The 22,126-nt window shown below is 37.9% G+C and overlaps 2 protein-coding genes across 4 annotated transcripts; both read left to right on the plus strand.

Annotated features, from left to right (window-relative positions):
* Nucleotides 1–215: 215 nt before the first annotated feature.
* LOC106162297 (ATP-dependent RNA helicase DHX8) lies at nucleotides 216–13,860 on the plus strand. Of its 3 annotated transcripts, XM_087012668.1 has the most exons (20): nucleotides 216–404; nucleotides 693–778; nucleotides 1,046–1,192; nucleotides 2,141–2,250; nucleotides 2,753–3,056; nucleotides 3,429–3,527; nucleotides 4,107–4,217; nucleotides 4,429–4,723; nucleotides 6,586–6,686; nucleotides 6,892–7,042; nucleotides 7,199–7,380; nucleotides 7,789–7,983; nucleotides 8,258–8,443; nucleotides 8,887–8,973; nucleotides 9,332–9,637; nucleotides 10,028–10,462; nucleotides 11,252–11,380; nucleotides 12,080–12,276; nucleotides 12,607–12,786; nucleotides 12,976–13,860. In XM_087012668.1, the coding sequence occupies exons 1-20, from the start codon at nucleotides 311–313 to the stop codon at nucleotides 13,211–13,213; spliced, it is 3,633 nt and encodes a 1,210-aa protein (XP_086868794.1). In that variant the 5' UTR covers nucleotides 216–310; the 3' UTR covers nucleotides 13,214–13,860. The 3 variants fall into 3 exon arrangements, with proteins under 3 accessions (XP_086868794.1, XP_086868796.1, XP_086868795.1); XM_087012670.1 differs by lacking the exons at nucleotides 11,252–11,380; nucleotides 12,080–12,276; nucleotides 12,607–12,786; nucleotides 12,976–13,860 and adding an exon at nucleotides 11,062–11,214; XM_087012669.1 differs by lacking the exons at nucleotides 11,252–11,380; nucleotides 12,080–12,276; nucleotides 12,607–12,786; nucleotides 12,976–13,860 and adding an exon at nucleotides 10,872–11,024.
* A 493-nt stretch (nucleotides 13,861–14,353) lies between these two features.
* LOC106162284 (retinol dehydrogenase 14-like) lies at nucleotides 14,354–21,710 on the plus strand. Its single transcript, XM_087012719.1, has 7 exons — nucleotides 14,354–14,503; nucleotides 16,482–16,708; nucleotides 17,001–17,172; nucleotides 18,020–18,139; nucleotides 18,295–18,459; nucleotides 18,928–19,077; nucleotides 19,865–21,710. Exons 2-7 carry the CDS (start codon nucleotides 16,523–16,525, stop codon nucleotides 19,996–19,998), a joined length of 927 nt encoding a protein of 308 aa, XP_086868845.1. The 5' UTR covers nucleotides 14,354–14,503; nucleotides 16,482–16,522; the 3' UTR covers nucleotides 19,999–21,710.
* The last annotated feature ends 416 nt before the right edge of the window (nucleotides 21,711–22,126 follow it).

The following is a 22,126-nucleotide window of genomic DNA, read 5'->3' on the forward strand; positions in this document are numbered from 1 at the left end:
CACGGCAGGTATTCACTGTCAGACCAACATTTTCCTTATGTTGCATGTTTTCACATGTTTAATCTTTTTTGTTTAACGATTATATAAAGGAATATTTCAAATATATAAAAAGTATTTTAAAAACGCTACAACAGTCTTTTAGATATGTGGGAAATTAATAAACGGTGTGAGAGGAATGTACTTGTGCTGGAGACAGCTCTATACGGATGTGAGGTGATCTTGCGCCAAAGTGACTGCGCAGTAGACCGGATGTGGAGGAAAAACGTAGTGCATTTTCTCTGGAAAGAAAATATTGTGAATTTTAATCATAATGAACGAGTTAGAGAAACTAGAACATCTTTCTTTGGTATCTAAAGTATGTACTGAGTTGGACAATCATTTAGGTCTAAATGATAAGGATTTGGGTAAGTCACTGCTGTAAAAGCATATACTTTTTATGGTAAACAAGAATCCTGCATTGAAAAAATTTATTGTATTAGTGCATAATTTTCTTGATGAAAACCGTAAGTTGTTTATCCATTACGTATACTTTGTAAAGTGATCACAGTGATACAAGTATAATTTATGGGAAGTTAGTCTTGAAGACATTGCTTATCGCAATAATAAATTGACTGACTCCCTCTTCACTTGTAGTGAGGTTGTGTATCATATATGGTTTCATTTGCTTCATGTTTGATTATTTTCCTTTCCAGCTGAGTTTATCATTTCCTTGGCAGAGAAAAACAACACCTATGAAAGTTTCAAGAAAACATTGGATGAAAATGGGGCAGAGTTTCCCGTGAGTAAAATAAACAGCTTTCATGAAAAAAAACAACTAGTTTCAGGAATGAAGAAACTGATGAAAAATCACATTTCTGTTAGCTATGTCAAACAAGTTTTTGTTTTTCTTGTTGGCAGTCCTTGTTGTCGAGGTTAAAGTCCTTGTTGTCTTCATTCCTGGCCAGTCTACTTCAGCATGAACTGACCAGTTTTCCATCTACATACAACAAAGCCTTGTCATGTGATATCACTTCTCTCAAATCACAAAATACAATCTTGATTCCAGGAGTCATTCACAGCAAACCTGCTGCGTCTTATACAACACATGAAGCCCAAGAAAAAAGAAGTTGAAGGTGATGGAGAAGTAGAAGACAAAGTGCTGAAGAAGAAACTGTTTCCAGGACTTGCAATACCAGATGATCCCAGCGTAAGGGTATGTAGGGAATGTGCTGTATTCATTTTAGTGATGTACCCCCACATCTTCTAGTAGTCTTCTCCCAGGGTTAGGGGTATAGGCTATTCAAAATTACCATCTGTAATTTCCTACAAAATTTCAGGGAAAACAAGCATTCCAAAATCTGTCCTATAAATTTCCCAAAAAATCATAACTTTTACAGCTGTTTAGAAAATATAGGCCATCAGTTGATGCTGGCGGCCATTCAAATGACGACTGGAGGATTTGCTGGGGAAAAGGTCCCACATGCTTGTTATTTATAAACTTTTGAAACATTTAACAAAAGAAGAATTCCCTGCTGAAATTCCACTTCCAGTAATAAGGTGAGGAATACCTGGAACTGGCTACTCAGCTTTAGCTATGGGGATAAAAACATTACCTGAAACAGTATATTTATTGGATATGTTTGAGTGTGTTATTCAGTAGATTAATGGCAACTGCTTCATAAGCCAGGAGGATTTCTGACATGGATTTTTACGACCAAATACTCAGTGTACAAGTAGTCACCTTTGAGCCCTGAATGCTACATATGTGCCAGAGCCAGATATATGGTTTCAGAAATGTATTATATAAATAATAATAATAATAATATTTATTTCTTAAAAAATGCACTATATTTCCGTCTCAGTGCAGAATAACAAGTAATTCTATAGATACTAAAAGCTGAGGTGAATAAAACAATAAAAAATTATTAATGCTGGTTATAATAGAAATAGTCTGAATAATAAAACCTTTTATGATAAAATGAGAAAAATGTATAATTTCAGGTATTAAAATTAATTGAAGTACTGTGCAAATAAGAATGTTTTCAAGTCATTTTCTAAGAACCTCGGCACTCTATAGTCCAAAAGTGTGAAGGTAGTATATTCTATAAAATGGGTGCTGCAATTGCTGGCAGTATCTTATATAACCTTTATTCTGCTTTAGAACATGCTGGCCAGTGACCAGAAGCCAGCAGCTCCAGCAAGTGACCAGCAGGTGGCTGATGATATGCTGGGAGAGTTAGAGGCTATGTTCTCCAGTGAGAAGAAGGAAAAGTGAGTGCAAGAATCATTTTGTCTTATTCGTAATTTTATGCAATATTCTGTTGTGTACACTAAGGCCCTGTTCAGAACCAGTTGATATACTGACTAACTAGTCCTCCGATCAAATGTGGCGCATCCCACTTGAAAGCATGCTGAGATTTAACTGCACTACCTCTGCAGGGAGACAGGAATCCATTGTAAATTGCATGCCATATTTGATCCGCAGATTAGTTAGTCCCCAGGTTAACTGGTTCTGAACAGGCCCTATTTTAGAATGGTTTAAGGTTTGATCTGCAGATTAGTTAGTCCCCAGGTTAACTGGTTCTGAACAGGCCCTATTCTAGAATGGTTCAAGGTGAGAATGATGAAGATAAGAGTTCTCATCATTTTCTTATATACTTCCTGTTTCTATCAGTCTCTGTTACCTGACTCTGATGGTTTGTGATACATGAATATCAAAGTAAATCATGTTGATTTTTGCAGTGAATATTGATACAAAAACATTTCTTTCCAGCAAGCCAGATATCTCCAAGCCAAAACACAGATCCAGGAGTAGAGACAGAGATCGTAAAAAGAAACACAGGTCTCGCAGCCGTTCAAGAGACAGAAAAAGAGATCGCAAAAGATCAAGAAGTCGCTCCAGAGACAGATACAGGGACAGGAAGAAAAGATCGCGCTCTAGATCCAGAAGTCGTGACAGGAAAAGACGTGAGCGCTCCAGATCTCGTAGTCGTGACAGGTACAGAGATGAGTCGAAGAAGAGAGATCGACACAGAGAGAAAGAAGTAGAACTGCCTCTGGAACCCATTCCTGGGATGGTGAGGCGAATTTTTAGAAATGAAAATTTTTAAAAGAAATAAAATATTAAAATTAAATGTGATATTACAGAAGTTCACTGTGATCATAAAGAGAGCAGATTCACATGTGATAAATTCAGTGTGTTACTTGTTAATTTTGTAGATTAACAAAAAAAAACATTGGTCATTTTTTTTTTTCTTTTTAAAGAAAAAGACAAGGTTAAAGAAATTTATAGCAGTTTATTTAATATTTAAGTTATTTTATTGGGTCTTGTATGTAAGATATTTGTGTCCATGTAACCTTCAATATTTGAAGTTTGTGATTGACACAATATGATTTTCACCTCTTCATTTCTCACTGGTATGTTAAGAAGACTTTTCTCTTATTTTAAGATCTGCAATGGCAAGGTGACTTCCATTATGCAGTTTGGAGCATTTGTCCAGTTGGAAGGGCTGAGAAAGAGATGGGAAGGTCTGGTTCATATATCACAGGTAAGTCACAATTATCAAGGTCTGGTCCATATACCACAGGTAAGTATGTACATTGCTGACTTTAAGATGCATTTGAAGTCAATTTTTTTTTTTTTTTTTTTTTTTTTTTTGCCACAAAGCTGAGCAAGTGTCACCAGTTTTAAAAAGCGTAATTTGGAAATGGCAAATGAAACTGTTTCTTATTAACTGAAAAATGATATGTGCTGTACATAACCAAGGCAGATAAGTAGGTCAGGTAAGTAGGTCAGGTAAGTAGGTCAGATAAGTAGGTCAGGTAAGTAGGTTCTATTTACGACCAAAAATTGGAAGAAGGGGCTGTTTTAAAGCTCTCTCATGGTGGATCAAGTGATAAATTCCATTTACCACTCAGCATGTCAGTTTTATTTGATTTGTTTAAGAAACAAATAGAAGCATTTTATATTTGTGACTGGGAATCCACACTAGGTTCAGATGTATCTGTAAAATCATTGCCTCTCCTTGATGAGAATATTGTACTAAAGAAATTAAACTGGCATGAAGTTCTCATTAAAAAAAAACATAACATACAAGATATCATGTGTCATATTTGAATTATTTCAGCTGCGTAGAGAAGGCAGGGTGATCAATGTGTCTGATGTGGTCAGCAAAGGTCAAAGGGTCAAGGTCAAGGTTCTCTCATTTACTGGACAGAAGACCAGTTTGTCCATGAAGGTAGCGCTAACATAATGGTTTTGGGGGCAATTTATAAAATTTTTTTAGCAAAATTAATACTTCTACTGTACTATTTTCCTATGACACCATGATATGATTTGTCTTTATACTGTTAAATGAGTATTATTAGTTTTAACAGGTAATCCAGAAGCTGGGGATTTTTTTATTATATTGTATAAGGCCTGTCAATGTTGTATTGTTATATCTTCAGGATGTGGATCAGGACACGGGAGAAGACCTGAACCCCAGCAAGACCAGGATGTTGGGTGGTGAAGTGGACGCTGATGATGACACTACAGCCAGAAATCCTGACCGTCCATCCACCCTGCCTCTGGTTGACCTGCCAAACATTGATGAGATCAAGGAGGTACGACGCGGGCCACGGATGTCCTCTCCTGAAAGATGGGAGTTAAAACAGATGATGGCGGCCAATGTTATTGATAAATCTGAGCTGCCTGACTTTGATGAGGAGACAGGACTGTTACCACAGATAGAAGATGATTCTGGTAAGTTGTAACTTGCTAATTAAGATTACTATTACTTTGATGAGGAGACAGGACTGTTACCACAGATAGAAGATGATTCTGGTAAGTTGTAACTTGCTAATTAAGATTACTATTACTTTGATGAGGAGACAGGACTGTTACCACAGAGAGAAGATGATTCTGGTAAGTTGTAACTTGCTAATTAAGATTACTATTACTTTGATGAGGAGACAGGACTGTTACCACAGATAGAAGATGATTCTGGTAAGTTGTAACTTGCTAATTAAGATTACTATTACTTTGATGAGGAGACAGGACTGTTACCACAGATAGAAGATGATTCTGGTAAGTTGTAACTTGCTAATTAAGATTACTATTACTTTGATGAGGAGACAGGACTGTTACCACAGATAGAAGATGATTCTGGTAAGTTGTAACTTGCTAATTAAGATTACTATTACTTTGATGAGGAGACAGGACTGTTGCCACAGATGGAAGATGATTCTGGTAAGTTGTAACTTGCTAATTAAGATTACTATTACTTTGATGAGGAGACAGGACTGTTACCACAGATAGAAGATGATTCTGGGGCCGGTTTCACAAAGCAGTAGTTAGTTAGAACAACTAACTACTGAACTACCTCGCTAACGAGCAAACTTAGCAATTTTCGAGGGGTGTTTCACGAAGCAGTCGTTAACTCATCACTAAGTTCAGTCGTAAAGTTCGGTCGTTAGTTCTCTCGTTACTCACCGTAGTCTCGAAACCGTCTGCCGGAAGTGGAACTCTTGCGTAAAAGTGTCACGAAAGCACTAACTCTCCATTTTTTGGTGGCTGGAAATGCATAAGAACGTCTGCTTTGAGGTCGTCGTAAGGGATCTCCACCACCTTTTTGCCTCTCTTTTTGTCACAGCTAGGCGCAACCTCTCGTAAATTGCATCATCGTGTGTATATTCTAATAGATTCTGCCTTTCATGAAAACGTCGTAGTCTACGTTGCCGCCATATTGGATACAAAGACAAACGACAGACAACGGTAACTAAGCAACCTTTTTATTTCACCCATTACGCATGCGTACGATGAAACTCTAGAGTTAGCGACTGGTCTGACCAGTCGTTAAATATCCAAGGCAACAACGAGACAATAACGAGCGAGAGAACTAGTGACTGCTTCGTGAAACGGCACTATAACTAGCGAGAGGCTAACTACCGATCGCTAACTAACTACTGCTTTGTGAAACCGGCCCCTGGTAAGTTGTAACTTGCTAATTAAGATTACTATTACTTTGATGAGGAGACAGGACTGTTACCACAGATAGAAGATGATTCTGGTAAGTTGTAACTTGCTAATTAAGATTACTATTACTTTGATGAGGAGACAGGACTGTTGCCACAGATAGAAGATGATTCTGGTAAGTTGTAACTTGCTTATTAAGATTACTATTATATTTGGTTCATATAAAATCTAAGTGATAACTTGACCAAACACTATCTGAGTGACAAGACAGTCTCAGGGTAATAGCATGTGACGTGTTACAAAGGTCATTTCATTTATGCAGTTAACACTAGAAATAATTTTTTTTTTTCTTGAAAGAGCAAAACTCTTATTAGATACAAAACAGTTAAGTAAACACTGACACAAGACAAGCAGTAAGTGGACCTGGGTCCCACAGACAGAGCAAATAAACAAATATAGACACTGGTCAGTTGACAACAAGGGACATTGATGACCAGTAAATGTCCAGATAAACTGATCCAAGTGATCACTATATATTGCCCTTGTCTCCAACAATGTTTTTCTGTATCGTATTGTATTGTATTGTATTGTATTGTATTGTAACACTATATATATTGTTCTCATCACAAACGATGTCTTTCTATCCCCAGATGAGGACCTAGAGGTGGAGCTGGTGGAAGAAGAGCCTGCCTTCCTGAAGGGGTATGGACGCACCAGTAACCTGGACCTTAGTCCTGTGAAGATTATGAAGGTAGCTTAATGTCTTTATTAACTAACAATACACACACACAGTCCTGTGAAGATTATGAAGGTAACTTAATGTCTCTCTTTATAAACTAAACAAAACATACGTGAAATGGGTAGTTAGAAGTCTAAGATGAAATTGAGACATTAAAACTATCATATAAGTGTGTGTATTGTAAGCAGAAGATTGTTAAACTCTGGTTTTCTTCCAGAACCCTGACGGCTCATTGGCACAGTCCGCCATGATGCAGTCTGCTCTTCAGAAAGAGAGGAGGGAAATCAAGCAGCAGCAGAGGGAGGAAGAGATGACAAAGGCCAATCCTGATGAAGTTAGCAGGAGTTTTGCCGACCCTATGGCTGGAAGTAAGTGTGAAGTTTGATACTAACTTTCTGTTGCCTACTTCACCTGACAGTGATGATTTGAAGAAACATTTTGAGTGTCAGTCCGTGGAGACCTCTCCCTCCCTCTCTCTCTCTCTCTCTCTCTCAGTGGTAATACTATGGTACTTCATGTTCTAGTTGAGGGGCGCCAGCTGACGGCAAACATGCGTGGTCCAGGTGGCAGCACCACTGACCTCCCGGAGTGGAAGAAACACATCAGCGGCGGTGTGAAGGCATCTTACGGGAAGAAAGAGAAGAAGAGTATTCTAGAGCAGAGACAGGGGCTGCCTATCTATAAACTGAAGAATGAACTGATCAAGGTACGACACACAGGGAAGGTTGACAGAGGATCCCTCATCAGATCATTCATATCTGAGGTCTTAAGGTCACATGAAAATATGAATGACCTTGATTGATGACTGAATGTTTTAGAATTAGAATCAGGAATATATTTGAATTAAAAAACTGGAATTTATGTGGAAAAATTCAATTTGTAACCAAGGTCTTAGGTTGAACCTAGAGACTATCTCCAGCCATGTGAGACTTTGTGATGACCAGTCCATCCAGGTTATTACATAGTAAAAGGTTAGAGAATAACAATTTTATCTAATGGATAGTGTTATCCATTGTTGATGAAACCGGGCCCTGATTGATTGATATTCATTCATGAAGTATTGTATAAAAGCTATATTCACAGCTCTCCCAGCATCCTCTCTGTTATCTTCCAGGCTGTGACAGACAACCAGATGTTAATTGTGATTGGAGAGACAGGGTCAGGGAAGACAACGCAGATCACCCAGTACCTGGCAGAGGCTGGTTACACCACCATGGGGAAGATTGGTTGTACACAGCCCAGGAGAGTAGCTGCTATGTCTGTAGCTAAGAGAGTCTCAGAGGAATTTGGTTGTAGACTAGGACAAGAGGTGAGACACACTGGGGTATTATTAGTATTATTATTATTGATTGAAGAGGTAATGGATTATTTTATAAAACTGGTTCTCAATCATTTCATTTGCGTTTCTCATAGTAGGTGAGGGAGTTACAATCCAAGTTCTCAATGGTGTTATTTGTATCTCAATAATAATTTCCTAGATTGTGGAGCAAAAAGTATGCTATTCTCCTAGTCTAATTATAACAGCCCAAGATTTCCTTTCTGTTGAGACATAAAATAAACAAAGTATCCCCTTATCCCCCCAGGTTGGTTATACCATCCGTTTTGAAGACTGTACAAGTCCTGAGACCAAGATCAAGTACATGACAGATGGTATGATGCTAAGAGAGTGTCTGATAGACCCTGATCTCTCCCAGTACTCTATTATCATGTTGGATGAGGCCCATGAGAGAACCATTCACACAGATGTGCTGTTTGGGCTGCTGAAGAGGGTATGTTAGAATACACACGCATGCATGCACGCGTGCACATACACACACACACACACACACATACACATACATACACACACACACTGTCACGAGAGAACTATCCAAACAGACATGCTGTTTGGGCTGCTGAAGAGGGTATGTTGACTACACACACATGCACGCACACACACACACACACACACACACACACACACGTTGTATTATTCAGATGTGTTTATACATTTCATAAAGTATAAGATATTAGTCTGGTAGATATAGTTCAATTTGTAGTCTAGTCTAAAGAGAAATATTGAGATGTGTTTATACATTTCATAAAGTATAAGATATTAGTCTGGTAGATATAGTTCACTTTGTAGTCTAGTCTAAAGAGAAATATTCACATGTGTTTATACATCTCTCATAAGTTTAAGATATTAATCTGGTTGATGTGTTTCTATATGCAGGCTGTACTGAAGAGAAAAGAGCTGAAGTTGATTGTCACCTCAGCCACTCTAGATGCTGTCAAGTTTTCTTCTTATTTCTTTGAAGCTGTAAGTATACATGTTATTGTAAAATTGATATTTTATCATGAATCAAAGATTTTTTCAACTCAAATATTGAAGTACACTTAAAAATTAACTGCTGTTTTGTTTTCTTTATAAATAAGAAGCAAAGCATATCAGGTAAAAATGATTGGTTTTATTTGAAATACCATTCTGAATGGAGTTTTCACAAAATGTGAAATGATAGAGAATTTCTTGGACCTGCATATACATTTTGTCTCTGTACATTAAAGGTTATAGAGTTGAGTTCTGAATTTTGACACAATTTGTACATTTGCCAGATTTGCTGCCTAGTGGATGTTAATAATAAGTCCATATTTCATCACATCCACTGCTATCATTACAGCCTATCTTCACCATCCCTGGTCGTTCCTTCCCTGTGGAGACGCTGTACACTAAGGAAGCGGAGACGGACTACCTGGACGCCTCCATGATCACGGTGATGCAAATCCACCTGACGGAGCCGCCCGGAGACATTCTGCTGTTCCTCACGGGGCAGGAGGAGATTGACTCCGCCTGTGAGATCCTGTATGAGAGGATGAAGGCCCTGGGGCCTGAGGTTCCGGAGCTGATTATACTCCCTGTGTACTCAGCACTGCCCAGTGAGATGCAGACCAGGATATTTGAGCCTGCTCCACCAGGATCTAGAAAGGTAGAGAATTCATAGACATCAGAGTATTAATAGAGCTTAGATTCATGTTTGGTCAAACTAGGATATTAATGCCTGCTCCGCTGGGATCTAGAAAGGTATAGAACACTTTAGGCACTGTGATATTTGATTTGATACATGGGATCTACAAAGGTAGAGAATACACAGACACCAAGAGTTATTGCCATACAGCTTAGATTGATATATGTTCAGACTACTTCATAACCAAGTGTTTTGTGTAAAGTGTTGAATAGATATGGGTTGGTTTCTTTACCCTTGTTAGGAGGCTGTATCCTCATGATATATTAATAGTGGTGAATTAAATACTTGATTGATAAAAACTGTCAGTGATCATAGTGTGGTGCCCCCTATAACTCTGTTTGTGTCCTTCAGGTTGTCATAGCCACCAACATAGCAGAGACGTCCCTGACCATAGATGGCATCTACTACGTGGTGGATCCTGGCTTTGTGAAACAGAAAGTCTACAACTCCAAGACAGGCATGGACCAGCTGATAGTGACCCCTATATCTCAGGCACAGGCCAAGCAGCGTGCGGGGAGAGCAGGGCGTACGGGGCCTGGGAAGTGTTACCGTCTGTATACAGAGAGGGCGTACAGGGACGAGATGTTGCCCACACAGGTGCCAGAGATACAGAGAACTAACTTGGCCAGTACGGTGCTGTCACTGAAGGCCATGGGGATCAATGACTTACTGGCCTTTGACTTCATGGACCCGCCCCCCATGCAGACGTTGATCTCCGCCATGGAGCAGCTCCATGCTCTCTCCGCGCTGGATGATGAGGGTCTGCTCACCAGACTGGGGCGACGGGTACGTATATATGCACACGCACATGCACACACACACACACACTGGGGCAACGGGTACATATATACGCACACACACACACACACACACACACACACACACTGGGGCAACGACACACATGCACAGCAGGAACTTGTCTCCATTCAGATGCAACTTATATTTGGAGTTTAAGCTTAATGTATTTATTTGTGTTTATCCCCCAAAGGCCAATTTCAAAGCAAATCAATATGCCACGAGGTAGTGTTAAACTTGATGTCTCTCTTAGTTTTTGTGTATCAAATATTGAATTCAACCACAGTAATGTATTTGTTAATGCTCATTTCCAGTCTTTAAGATAAACAATGAAACACATGTGAAAACATCAATAAATACAGACTGCAAACTTGGATAATTTCTTATATCTATGTTCTAGATGGCAGAGTTTCCAATGGAACCCATGTTGTCTAAGATGTTAATTATGTCTGTTCACCTGGGATGTAGTGATAATTTCTTATATCTATGTTCTAGATGGCAGAGTTTCCAATGGAACCCATGTTGTCTAAGATGTTAATTATGTCTGTTCACCTGGGATGTAGTGATAATTTCTTATATCTATGTTCTAGATGGCAGAATTTCCAATGGAACCCATGTTGTCTAAGATGTTAATTATGTCTGTTCACCTGGGATGTAGTGATAATTTCTTATATCTGTGTTCTAGATGGCAGAATTTCCAATGGAACCCATGTTGTCTAAGATGTTAATTATGTCTGTTCACCTGGGATGTAGTGATAATTTCTTATATCTATGTTCTAGATGGCAGAATTTCCAATGGAACCCATGTTGTCTAAGATGTTAATTATGTCTGTTCACCTGGGATGTAGTGATGAGATCCTCACCATAGTCTCCATGTTATATGTACAGAATGTATTCTACAGACCCAAGGTAGGCAGAACTCTGGCTACTTAAATACTGTTCATTTCCTAAACCATGAATATTATATGTACAGAATGTGTTCTACAGACCCAAGGTAGGCAGAACTCTGGCTACTTAAACACTGTACATTTCCTATACCATGAATATTATATGTACAGAATGTGTTCTACAGACCCAAGGTAGGCAGAACTCTGGCAGCTTAAACACTGTACATTTCCTATACCATGAATATTATATGTACAGAATGTATTCTACAGACCTAAGGTAGGCAGAACTCTGGCAGCTAAAACACTGTACATTTTCTTGAATTCTATACCATGAATGCCAGTGGAAATACTTGCAATTGACAGACTGTAACCTTTACCATAAAGAAATATAAGCAGAATAATTGAACAAAGGATTAAGTATAATATTTTTCATGCTTAATTGCAATAAAGTTATAGCCATTCTTTCTCACAATTAATTAAATTCTGCATTGCATTCACTACGGAGCATGTTTGTATTTTCAAAATTTATCATATCACGTATGTCATAAAGGTGACTCTCTGCTGTTGCCTCTAAGTGACTCATGTCTCAATCTGTTGTCAGGACAAGGCAGCTCTAGCAGACCAGAAGAAAGTTACCATATCAGTTATATACATATATATATAATGTCATAAAGGTGTTGTTTGCTCAAAGTGACTCATGTCTCAATTCTTCTGTTGTCAGGACAAGGCAGCTCTAGCAGACCAGAAGAAAGCCAAGTTTCACCAACCAGAGGGTGACCACCTCACCCTGCTAGCTGTCTACAACTCCTGGAAGAATAACAAGTTCTCCAATCCTTGGTGCTACGAGAACTTTGTCCAGATCCGCACACTGAAGAGAGCACAGGATGTCAGGAAACAGATGCTGGGGATCATGGACAGGTAAGACATTGGGGTCAAGGTCAGGGTCAAGGTCAGTATGTAGTGTAAGGTCAGGGTCAAGGTCAGTTTGTGGTTTAAGGTAAGGGTCAAGGTCAGGGCTTGGTTTAAAGTAAGATTAAGTATTATAGAGGATTTGGGAGATAAAAGTTGGGTATGAGGATGTGGAGTTAGCTGGAGTTAATCAACAGCATCTTTGAAAAAACTTTTTAAAATTGGACGCACTCATTGTAGAGTTTACAGTAGATTATATTCATCATTTAAAACCTTATATTAAAAGTAAATACAGTATTTATCCAATAAAATCACATATTTTTTTTGTCTCTGTTGCAGACACAAGCTGGATGTGGTGACCTGTGGAAAGAACACGGCCCGTGTCCAGAAGGCCATATTGTCTGGCTTCTTCAGGAATGCTGCCAAGAAAGACCCGCAGGAGGGATACCGCACCCTGGTGGACAGCCAAGTGGTCTACATCCACCCCTCTAGTGCCTTGTTTAATAGACAGCCAGAATGGTGAGTTCTACACACACACACACACACACACACACACACACACACACCACTCCTGATATCATAGCCACTATGTTCAGACAGATATAAACCTGTGAACTCTATATTCCACACACACACACACACACACCACTCCTGATATCATAACTACTATGTTAAGACAGATATAAACATGTGTGTTCTATATTCTAGGGTGTGTTACCATGAACTGGTCCTAACTACAAAAGAGTACATGAGAGAGGTGACGGCTATAGATCCAAAATGGCTGGTGGAATTTGCTCCAAATTTCTTCAAATTTGGCGACCCAACTCGCCTCAGCAAACACAAGAAGCAGCAGAAGATTGAGCCACTGTATAACAAATATGAGGAGCCAAACTCCTGGAGAATCTCTAGAGCTTTTAGGAGAGTACATACTAAAGTCACTTTCTAAAAGAACATCTGATTGGTCTTCAGGAGAGTACATACTAAAGTCACTTTCTAAAAGAACATCTGATTGGTCTTCAGGAGAGTGCATACTGAAGTCCCGTTCTAAGAGAGCACCTGATTGGTTCTTCTGAATTATGTCAAATCAAGTGATTGGTCAGGAAAAGCATGGTTCAGCCATTAGCATCTCTTCAGTGTGTTTAAAGAAGTAAACAGGTTACATAATTAATAATGCCGTAAGTTATCTGTGTCAGATATTGACTGTTGATGAAGTCGGTGACACAGTATATGAAGGACATTAGAACACTGGAAGACAACTTGCTGATGTTAGATTGTGATCTTCATTACCTGTTTAATTTTGTTTTAACTCATCCAATGAAAGAAAAATGTGAAAGAATAGACAGTTGTATCACTTCATGTAAGATAAATATACTCAGGGAAATATTTAAAGTATTTCCATTTTTACCATGATCGTGATAGCAAAACACAATCTGTAATAATTCTATCACAGTGGAAGTGCTGTCAATCCCATATGTATTGAATTAAAATTAAAAGAATAGTGATGATGGAGATGAACTGACCTGAACTGTAAATAGTGTGGATAAAAATGACAGCTGTATATGAAAAAATGTAAATAAAATAAAATGTAAAACAAACTATTGTAATGTGTAGTCTTGTTTTCTGATATACAGTGACAGTGTAGTACTTTAAGCTGGTGTTGTAACAGTTCATGTCTGCAAAAAATAACAAAGCTGATTTGGAGTTTTTAAGATGAGGCAACTCGGGGGGGAAGGGGGGTCATGCACCCCCACCAAGGATGGCAGATGGATAAGTTCTTGAGCAAAAATCCCGAACAGAGTTGTGCAAAGATAGAGAAACATCTGCTGTTAAACTCCTCTCTGTGGTGCTGGTATAGATAAACAGTACCCAAGTGGTTTTGGTAAAGTTGGAGATGCAGCAATTTCCTTACACATCACAAAATATTTTGACGTTGAATTCACAGCATAAACTATTGTCCATCAACTGCCACTGTAAAAAGATTATATTAAATTCGCAAGCAGTTGCAAAAAATCTGACTCAACTAAACGCCCCCCCCCCCCCCCACTCCCAGTCACGCCCAGCTTTGCCAACACTGCCATCTATAGTTCAAACCCAACTTCCGCACGTGAAATATAACAAGGTGCATAACGTAAACAAATGTTTGAATTCACATCGACCGCGTAATTAGAAACAACTTTACATCTGGAAGATAGAGAACGATTATATTCCAGTTTGAAGGTGGATATCGTATGTTACAGTAAGTAGATGTTCACCTTTGTGTACATTATTTTTCAACTGAAATAATCGCGATAGCTTCATATTAGTTTTTAAGCAACCCGCAAAAATCTCTCTCTTATCAAGGGGGGGATGCTTATATACGAAGTAGTACGAAAATTCATGCGTTAGCATGGATTTTTGTGCTAATATACGATGTTGAATTGGATTATCAGTTCGTTGACAGTAATAAGAAAGGTGGACGTCTGATGAGTAACAGACCAGTAACTTACATGTACCGGTAATTGTCGTTGTGGGGACGCCAGTGATCGAACTGAAATTGAAAATCTAAAGTGTAAAAGGCTGATCAATTTGCCGCCGACAACAGGGATCAACAGGATTTATTTAGGGGTGTTGGCCGCAAAATCAGCTGGACTCTGCAGTGATCTCCTTTTAACCATTGCTAGCTGTGAAAGAAAGACGCTATGTTGTGTGTGTGTGTGTGTTTTTTTTTTTTTTTTCTAAACCTGCTGTTGATAAACTTGACAATTAGAGTTGAGATAAGGAAATTTTACTGTACCTTAAAGATCTCATCTCTGCCGCCCCTCCCCCCCCCCACCCTCCCCCTCCCCCCCCCCCCCAATCCCGACCCTCACACCTCCCCTGTCTTCCAAGCTCTTGTGCTTGTTTGTCAAAAACTTGATTTGTTTATTTATGTGTAATATGATATTTCTCCAGGCCTTCAAGTAAGTACATGAACATGAACATTATGATCTTATTCATCTATTCAAACAAATGTAAATAATTTGTAAATTCTTCACTCTTAATTCAAACAAATAAATAACAACAATTAAAAACTTGTAGTACTTGCTACAGAAACCAAACTGAAGTAAGCGTGTAAAATGCCCTGTGGCTTTTAATAATAGTTTTATTGTAATTTCTGCACCAATGCAATAACATATTTTAACAAATCTGTTTCACACATTTCCAACAGTTTATGAGAATAAATAATATTAAAAACTACCACACTGAAAATAGAAATCACAATGGTCATTATAAATGTTATATACACTGTCCACGTTTACTAGTTTGACTCTTGGCTGAATGAATATAGTAACTCATAAGGTCAGCTCAGACCTCATTTAAATAAATGAGTATAGTAATCACTCCTGAGTTTATCATTGGCCAAAACCTGCAAGACTTATTATATATCAACAAAATTGAATCAGTCATAAACCATATACAAATACATATGTACCGATAGTAAATCAGGTCAATAATCAGGTCAGTAATTGGGTCACCCATACCTGTTGTTGTGTTTTCACAAAAGGTAAAGAGTTTCTTATGCAGCTGGTCGGTTATAGTGCTGAGTCACAGCGCAGGCTGGGTGAATTTGAGTTTTTTTCTACAGTGTTGTTATTTCTTCTCCAGTACTGACAGTAAGTATCTGGCCTTGCTGACATCTTCAGGGGGATTTAATGTTATAATTAACCAAGTTTCTTTTTCATTATAATATATTTACACTGTATAATGAGAACTTCAATTTGAAGTTGAATTGAGTGATGATAATGTACAAGTGGAAGAACAGTTTCACCCTCTCTTGATTTTTTTTTTTTTTTATAAAGATAAATTATTTCCCCAATGTCAGTTGAAGGATATGTAAAATGTATTATTTAGCAGTTTATCTCCCCCCCCCCTTCTCTACCCAGGAGTACAAGAATAGATTGCAAAGCAACAATAGTGGCGTGTCTCTCCTAACTTGGGGTCATATAAGGTCATGTGCCCTGAACTGGTCTAATTTGTGTTAGGCCTCATTCAGAACAGTGGACTAACTACATGTAGTCTAAGGGTCAAATATGGCCAACTCTCTTGAATACGTCCCCACAGGATATTTATTCACTGTCTATTAGCACATTAGACGGCAGTTTTGGTAGTAGGTCGCAATATTTGGCCCTCGGACTAGTTAGTCTAGTCGTCAACATCTTGATCAAGAATTAAAGTCTTTGTTATTTCCCTTACAGCTATCAGTATAGTCAAGTTGTGAAGTGTCTATAGTCCCAGTATGAGTAAGAAGACAATCATTATCACAGGAGCCAATACAGGCATTGGGTTTGCAGCAGCCAGAATCCTGGGTAGATCAGGAGACAAGTATACAGTGATCTTAGCCTGTAGATCTGAGGAGAGAGGACAGGAGGCTGTGAGGACCATCAAAGAGGAAAGCCCCAATGCAGATGTGGTCTACATGAATGTGAGTACTTCAGTTTACAAAGTTGACAAAGTCTCACTTCATGTGGAGACCTTTTATTAATGTGATTGCCTATGTCAGATATATTACATATGAAAACAAATGAGTTACCAGATTTTAACAGAACATTTGAAATGTCCTGAGGTAGCACTTGTGAAGCTAATTGATGATTATGAAAGTAATATTTACTGCACTTCAAGAAGGCACAAAGAGGATATATCACAATTTAATAAAGACTTTTATCCTCAGCTTTTACCAATTGACGCTTCCTCTGAAAGTGTGATTTTATTTCCAGTTGGACCTGTCAAGTTTGGCATCCGTTCACAAATTTGTGGAGAATTTCCACGCCAGCGGACATAAGCTTCATGTGCTATGTAACAACGCAGGGATGTTAGTGGGCAACGCTACCAAGTCACCACAGATTACCCAGGATGGCCTTGAAGTTACCATGGAAACAAACCATCTGGGTAAGTTACCATGGAACCAAATCTGGGTGAGTTACCATGGTATCAAACTATCTGGTAAGTTACCATGGGAACTAATTTGGGTAAATTTCAGAGAAATCATACTGGGTAAGTTACAATTGTATGATGGAAACAGATAATTTGGGTGAGTTTCAAAAATTTTTTTGTTTGTAAGTGATATTTAGCTTCTTGAAAATTTCATGGCTTTATCATCATTGATTTTACAATCTGCATATTCATCTTTGTTTTTCTCAGTTACAGATGTTCACCTTCTATAGTAATGATTATAGATATTTTTCACTTTTCACTGATTTAAAAACGTATAAGTTTCCATGGTTTTTCTTTTTTTTTTTTTTTTTCATTTTAATCCTTTTGAAATAAGTTTTTTGCTATTGTTGAATAATTGCAATGACACAAATATCCAATATCCAGATGTTAACCTTTAGAGATGCACTGGTAACTTTTGTGAAAATAGTCTATTAAACATGTTAAACAGTTCAGGTTTAATGTTCAGATAATGTATGTGTGAGCAAGAAGATATTTGATCTGGTACCCACACGTGGCCCATGGTGCACAGAACAAAACTTTTATCCAGGTTCTCTTTGAGGACATAGATGGACAGAATACAACCCAGTTGCCAGCCTTAGGAGGACTGGAAATCTAGTTACAGTATGCTAACACTTAATTGATGATGCTGATGGTGGAATGCTGTACATTGATTGATTGATTGATGAACTGTAATAAATAGAATCACATTCTGTTTACTACAAATTAATTGGAGCATTCTTTTATTGGTTTATAAGAAATGTAAATGAAGACAAAAGTGTAATCTGACAGCTTTAATTCCCAGGTCATTTTCTCCTGACCAGTCTGCTGCTGGATGACTTGAAAAGTACAGCTCTTATTGAAGGGGAAGCTAGAATTGTTGTCACTGCATCACGTGTACATGACCTTGTACAGTCAAAGATGAGTAAGTGAGCTTTATCAAAATAGTGTAATTGTAATTGCACTGTCTGGATAGCTCGTGATTTATACGAAACAAATAAATAAATTAGGATTTTAACTAAATGTCTGATCCTCTCTACGTGAATGGCTATACTGATAAATTTATCATCTATATTTCAGTGGGTACTAAACCAACCAACTGGGATGATATGAACTACACTACACCCGGTTCCTTCAATTCCATGCAGGCATATAAGGATTCCAAGCTGGCCAATGTGATGTTCACCAGAGAACTGGCCAAAAAACTGGAAGGCACCAATGTCACCGTCAACTGCTTCTGTCCAGGTAATATATATATATACACATGTCAACTGCTTCTGTCCAGGTAATATATATATATATACACATGTAAACTGCTTCTGTCCAGGTAATATATATATATACACATGTCAACTGCTTCTGTCCAGGTAATATATATATATATATATGTCATATATATATATGTCAACTGCTTCTGTCCAGGTAATGCACACACACATCAACTGACAAAATTAGGACAGGTCAGAGGGCGTAATGAAAGAAGGTCAAAGGCCGTGTTAAGGTCAGATCAGATGTAATGAGGACAGGTCAAAGGTCAAAATGGCCTTGATCTTAGACTAAATTGTACAGAATCTGCCACTTTTCAGTGAAATGCAGTGGTTGGAGAAGTGATGTAAATCATTCCATGGTGTTTTCATCAAATAAAGCACATAGTTACCCAAACCTCTGTGAATGTGTTGCTGTGAACTAAGGGGCCTGTTGTCTTATTTCCAGGGATAGTTCGTACTGAACTTGGTCGGAATAATAGCGGTTGCCTCAAGTGCTGCTTCAGCTTTCTTCTCTGCTGCTGTTGTTGTCTTGGGCACAGCCTGCACCAGGGTGGAAATGACATTGTACAACTGGCTGTCAGCGATGCCGTAAAAGGTAAAGTAAATATATTATTGGTATTCCTGGTACAACTGACTGTCAGTGATGTTGTAAAAGGTAAAGTTAATATATGATTGGTATTCCTGGTACAACTGACTGTCAGTGATGTTGTAAAAGGTAAAGTTAATATATGATTGGTATTCCTGGTACAACTGACTGTCAGTGATGTTGTAAAAGGTAAAGTTAATATATGATTGGTATTCCTGGTACAACTGACTGTCAGTGATGTTGTAAAAGGTAAAGTAAATATATTATTGGTATTCCTGGTACAACTGACTGTCAGTGATGCCGTAAAAGGTAAAGTAAATATATTATTGGTATTCCTGGTACAACTGACTGTCAGCGATGCCGTAAAAGGTAAAGTAAATATATTATTGGTATTCCTGGTACAACTGACTGTCAGCGATGCCGTAAAAGGTAAAGTAAATATATTATTGGTATTCCTGGTACAACTGACTGTCAGCGATGCCGTAAAAGGTAAAGTAAATATATTATTGGTATTCCTGGTACAACTGACTGTCAGTGATGTTGTTAAAGGTAAAGTAAATATATTATTGGTATTCCTGGTACAACTGACTGTCAGCGATGCCGTAAAAGGTAAAGTAAATATATTATTGGTATTCCTGGTACAACTGACTGTCAGTGATGTTGTTAAAGGTAAAGTAAATATATTATTGGTATTCCTGGTACATCTGGCGGTAATCAGTTTCATTTGAGCATCAGTTGCAGTTAGTGTTGTCCAGCAGTGATATCAGCTTGTGATATTAAGGCAACTTTATTTCAGGAGTAACTGGGCGTTACTTTAATGACCAGGAAGAAGTCACTCCTGCTGCTGAGGCCTTGGATGATGAAGCCTGTAAAAAGCTGTGGACCCTCAGTGAACAGATGGTGGGAGGGAAGAAGGAAGAAAAAGAATAGAGTGGAGAGAGCCACCCCCTCCAAAAGTTTACTATGAAGGCGACTGACACATCAGCTAAAGAGATGGCTAGGATTAAAAATGAAAAAAAAGTTGAAAAATATTTTAAAATGTGATACTAAAGTGACATTTTATTAGTCTGACGACCATATTATTATATTTTTATATATTATTTTATTATACTTTATTTATATATGCTCCAGCAAAATTACTAAAATAATATTTTGAAATATGATACTGAAGTGCCTTTTAATTTGGCAGACACACATTATTTTATTTTATATATTATTTTATTATATTTATATATGTTCAGGCAAAATTTCATTTTCTTTGAAATTCCATCAATTATCTGCATACACTATTGTAAGCCCATTACAGCTAAGATTTCTTAGCTTCAAGTGTATAACCCCAGCAGGTATAGGAGCACTGCCAAATTATAGCATTTTCGTGTTCCTGGAAATTGCATCAATTTTCAAAATATACCCCTTCAATGCAGCTTAGATATTAAAAAAATAACCCAAGCAGGTGCAGGAGCACAGCACATCTTGCCAGATTAGAGTTATGTGTTTGTGAGTCCGCTACTCTCAGGTTCCTAATTAGTGAGTGTTAAAATTGGATCAATAAACGTATGTGGTGCATGAACAGGTCTGGGGAAACTCAAATTATTAATAAGCGTATAGTCCAAATAAATACCAATACATATCTGGCAATTAGGAATCAGAGAGTAATATTTTATATGGGATTAACACATCACTATATTCTCTTCCTTTACTGTTTTACTCTCTATTTAGTTTTTAATCTATATTATTATTGACCAGTATTAACAAACATTCCATTTTTACAGTTATTGCATTTTATATTTTTGTAAACTGTTTTTCCATAATGTAGACATATATTTAAATGTGCCGTCATTATGATGTTTTGTGGACATTGAAATTTCCTTCAAACGTAATGTTTCAGACATGAAAACCTTAAATACTGTACTAGATAAAACTAAAAAAATCGTATTACATTGCAGCAGTTGCCTGTGCGGTTGCCATGGCAGTGCGGTTGCCATGGCAGTAAGGGGCAAGGTCCTCAGTTTTGTCTTGACAAGTCACAGAGGCTAGAGCTGCAGTCGCACACTGAGTTTGTGGCTGAAATAACATGAGACAGATTCGTGGAACTCCAAGATTATATGTATGTTTATGTATATATATATATATATATATACACTGTGTACATTGTGAGCTGACCTCTGAAATGCAACTTGCTCCCGGATTATCAGTTTGTTTCTGGACTGTTTTATTGTCTTATGTTTAATATGTGTGGTGTCGAAGATTTTTGCTGATCAGATAGTAGGATAATCAGATCATTTCTGCACAGTTTTATTGTCTTATGTTTAACACGTGTGGTGTTGAAGATTTTTGCTGATCAGATAGTAGGATAATCAGATCATTTCTGCACTGTTTTATTGTCTTATGTTTAACACATATGCTTTAGGCTTAGCAGACTGTATATCTGTCAGCTTTAGCTGGCTTGTTTTATTGTTTTAATACTATCACCTCATAACTGGTAATTTTGCATAATGTTGTTTGCTATACATTTGGTTTATTTCATAGAGCAAGGCGCATGTGACTTGCTATGATTTCTGGCGTCACACAAAGTACTAATATTTACATATTGTTATTATTATATAATGTATAGTGTAAATAAAAATGATATAAATTTGTGACATCTTTGTAGTAACACTATGATTTCCTGTGGACGTAGAACGTGAATCAACCAATGTTCAGACTATGGCCAAGAGTATACAGATGTGTCTGGTTAAATAGATGGCTAATCTCTGTGCTGAAATCTCAAGGATGATTACATGGCTGGTAATTGTTTGCATAACTACTCAGTACTCAGGTACTGTCGCTTAGCAAGTCCCTGTCAAGTCCCCTTGACAGTAATCAAGATAGTTAATTGCTCATCTGTGCCAATAAAAACAGCCCCTTAGCAGACAGACAAGACAAGGCAGGTTACCAAGCGTTAATTACATTGGGGCAAAGCCCAGCTCTCACTGAGCTCCTGCAGAGCAGATACAATGCCATCTGCGCGTGCAAATTTAATTGCTCCCATCTGGCCAAACGTTACAGGGTCACCTCA

Source organism: Lingula anatina, chromosome 5, assembly GCF_051362555.1.
Source record: "Lingula anatina isolate TDL-2025a chromosome 5, LinAna3.0, whole genome shotgun sequence".
NCBI lineage: Eukaryota > Metazoa > Brachiopoda > Lingulata > Lingulida > Lingulidae > Lingula > Lingula anatina.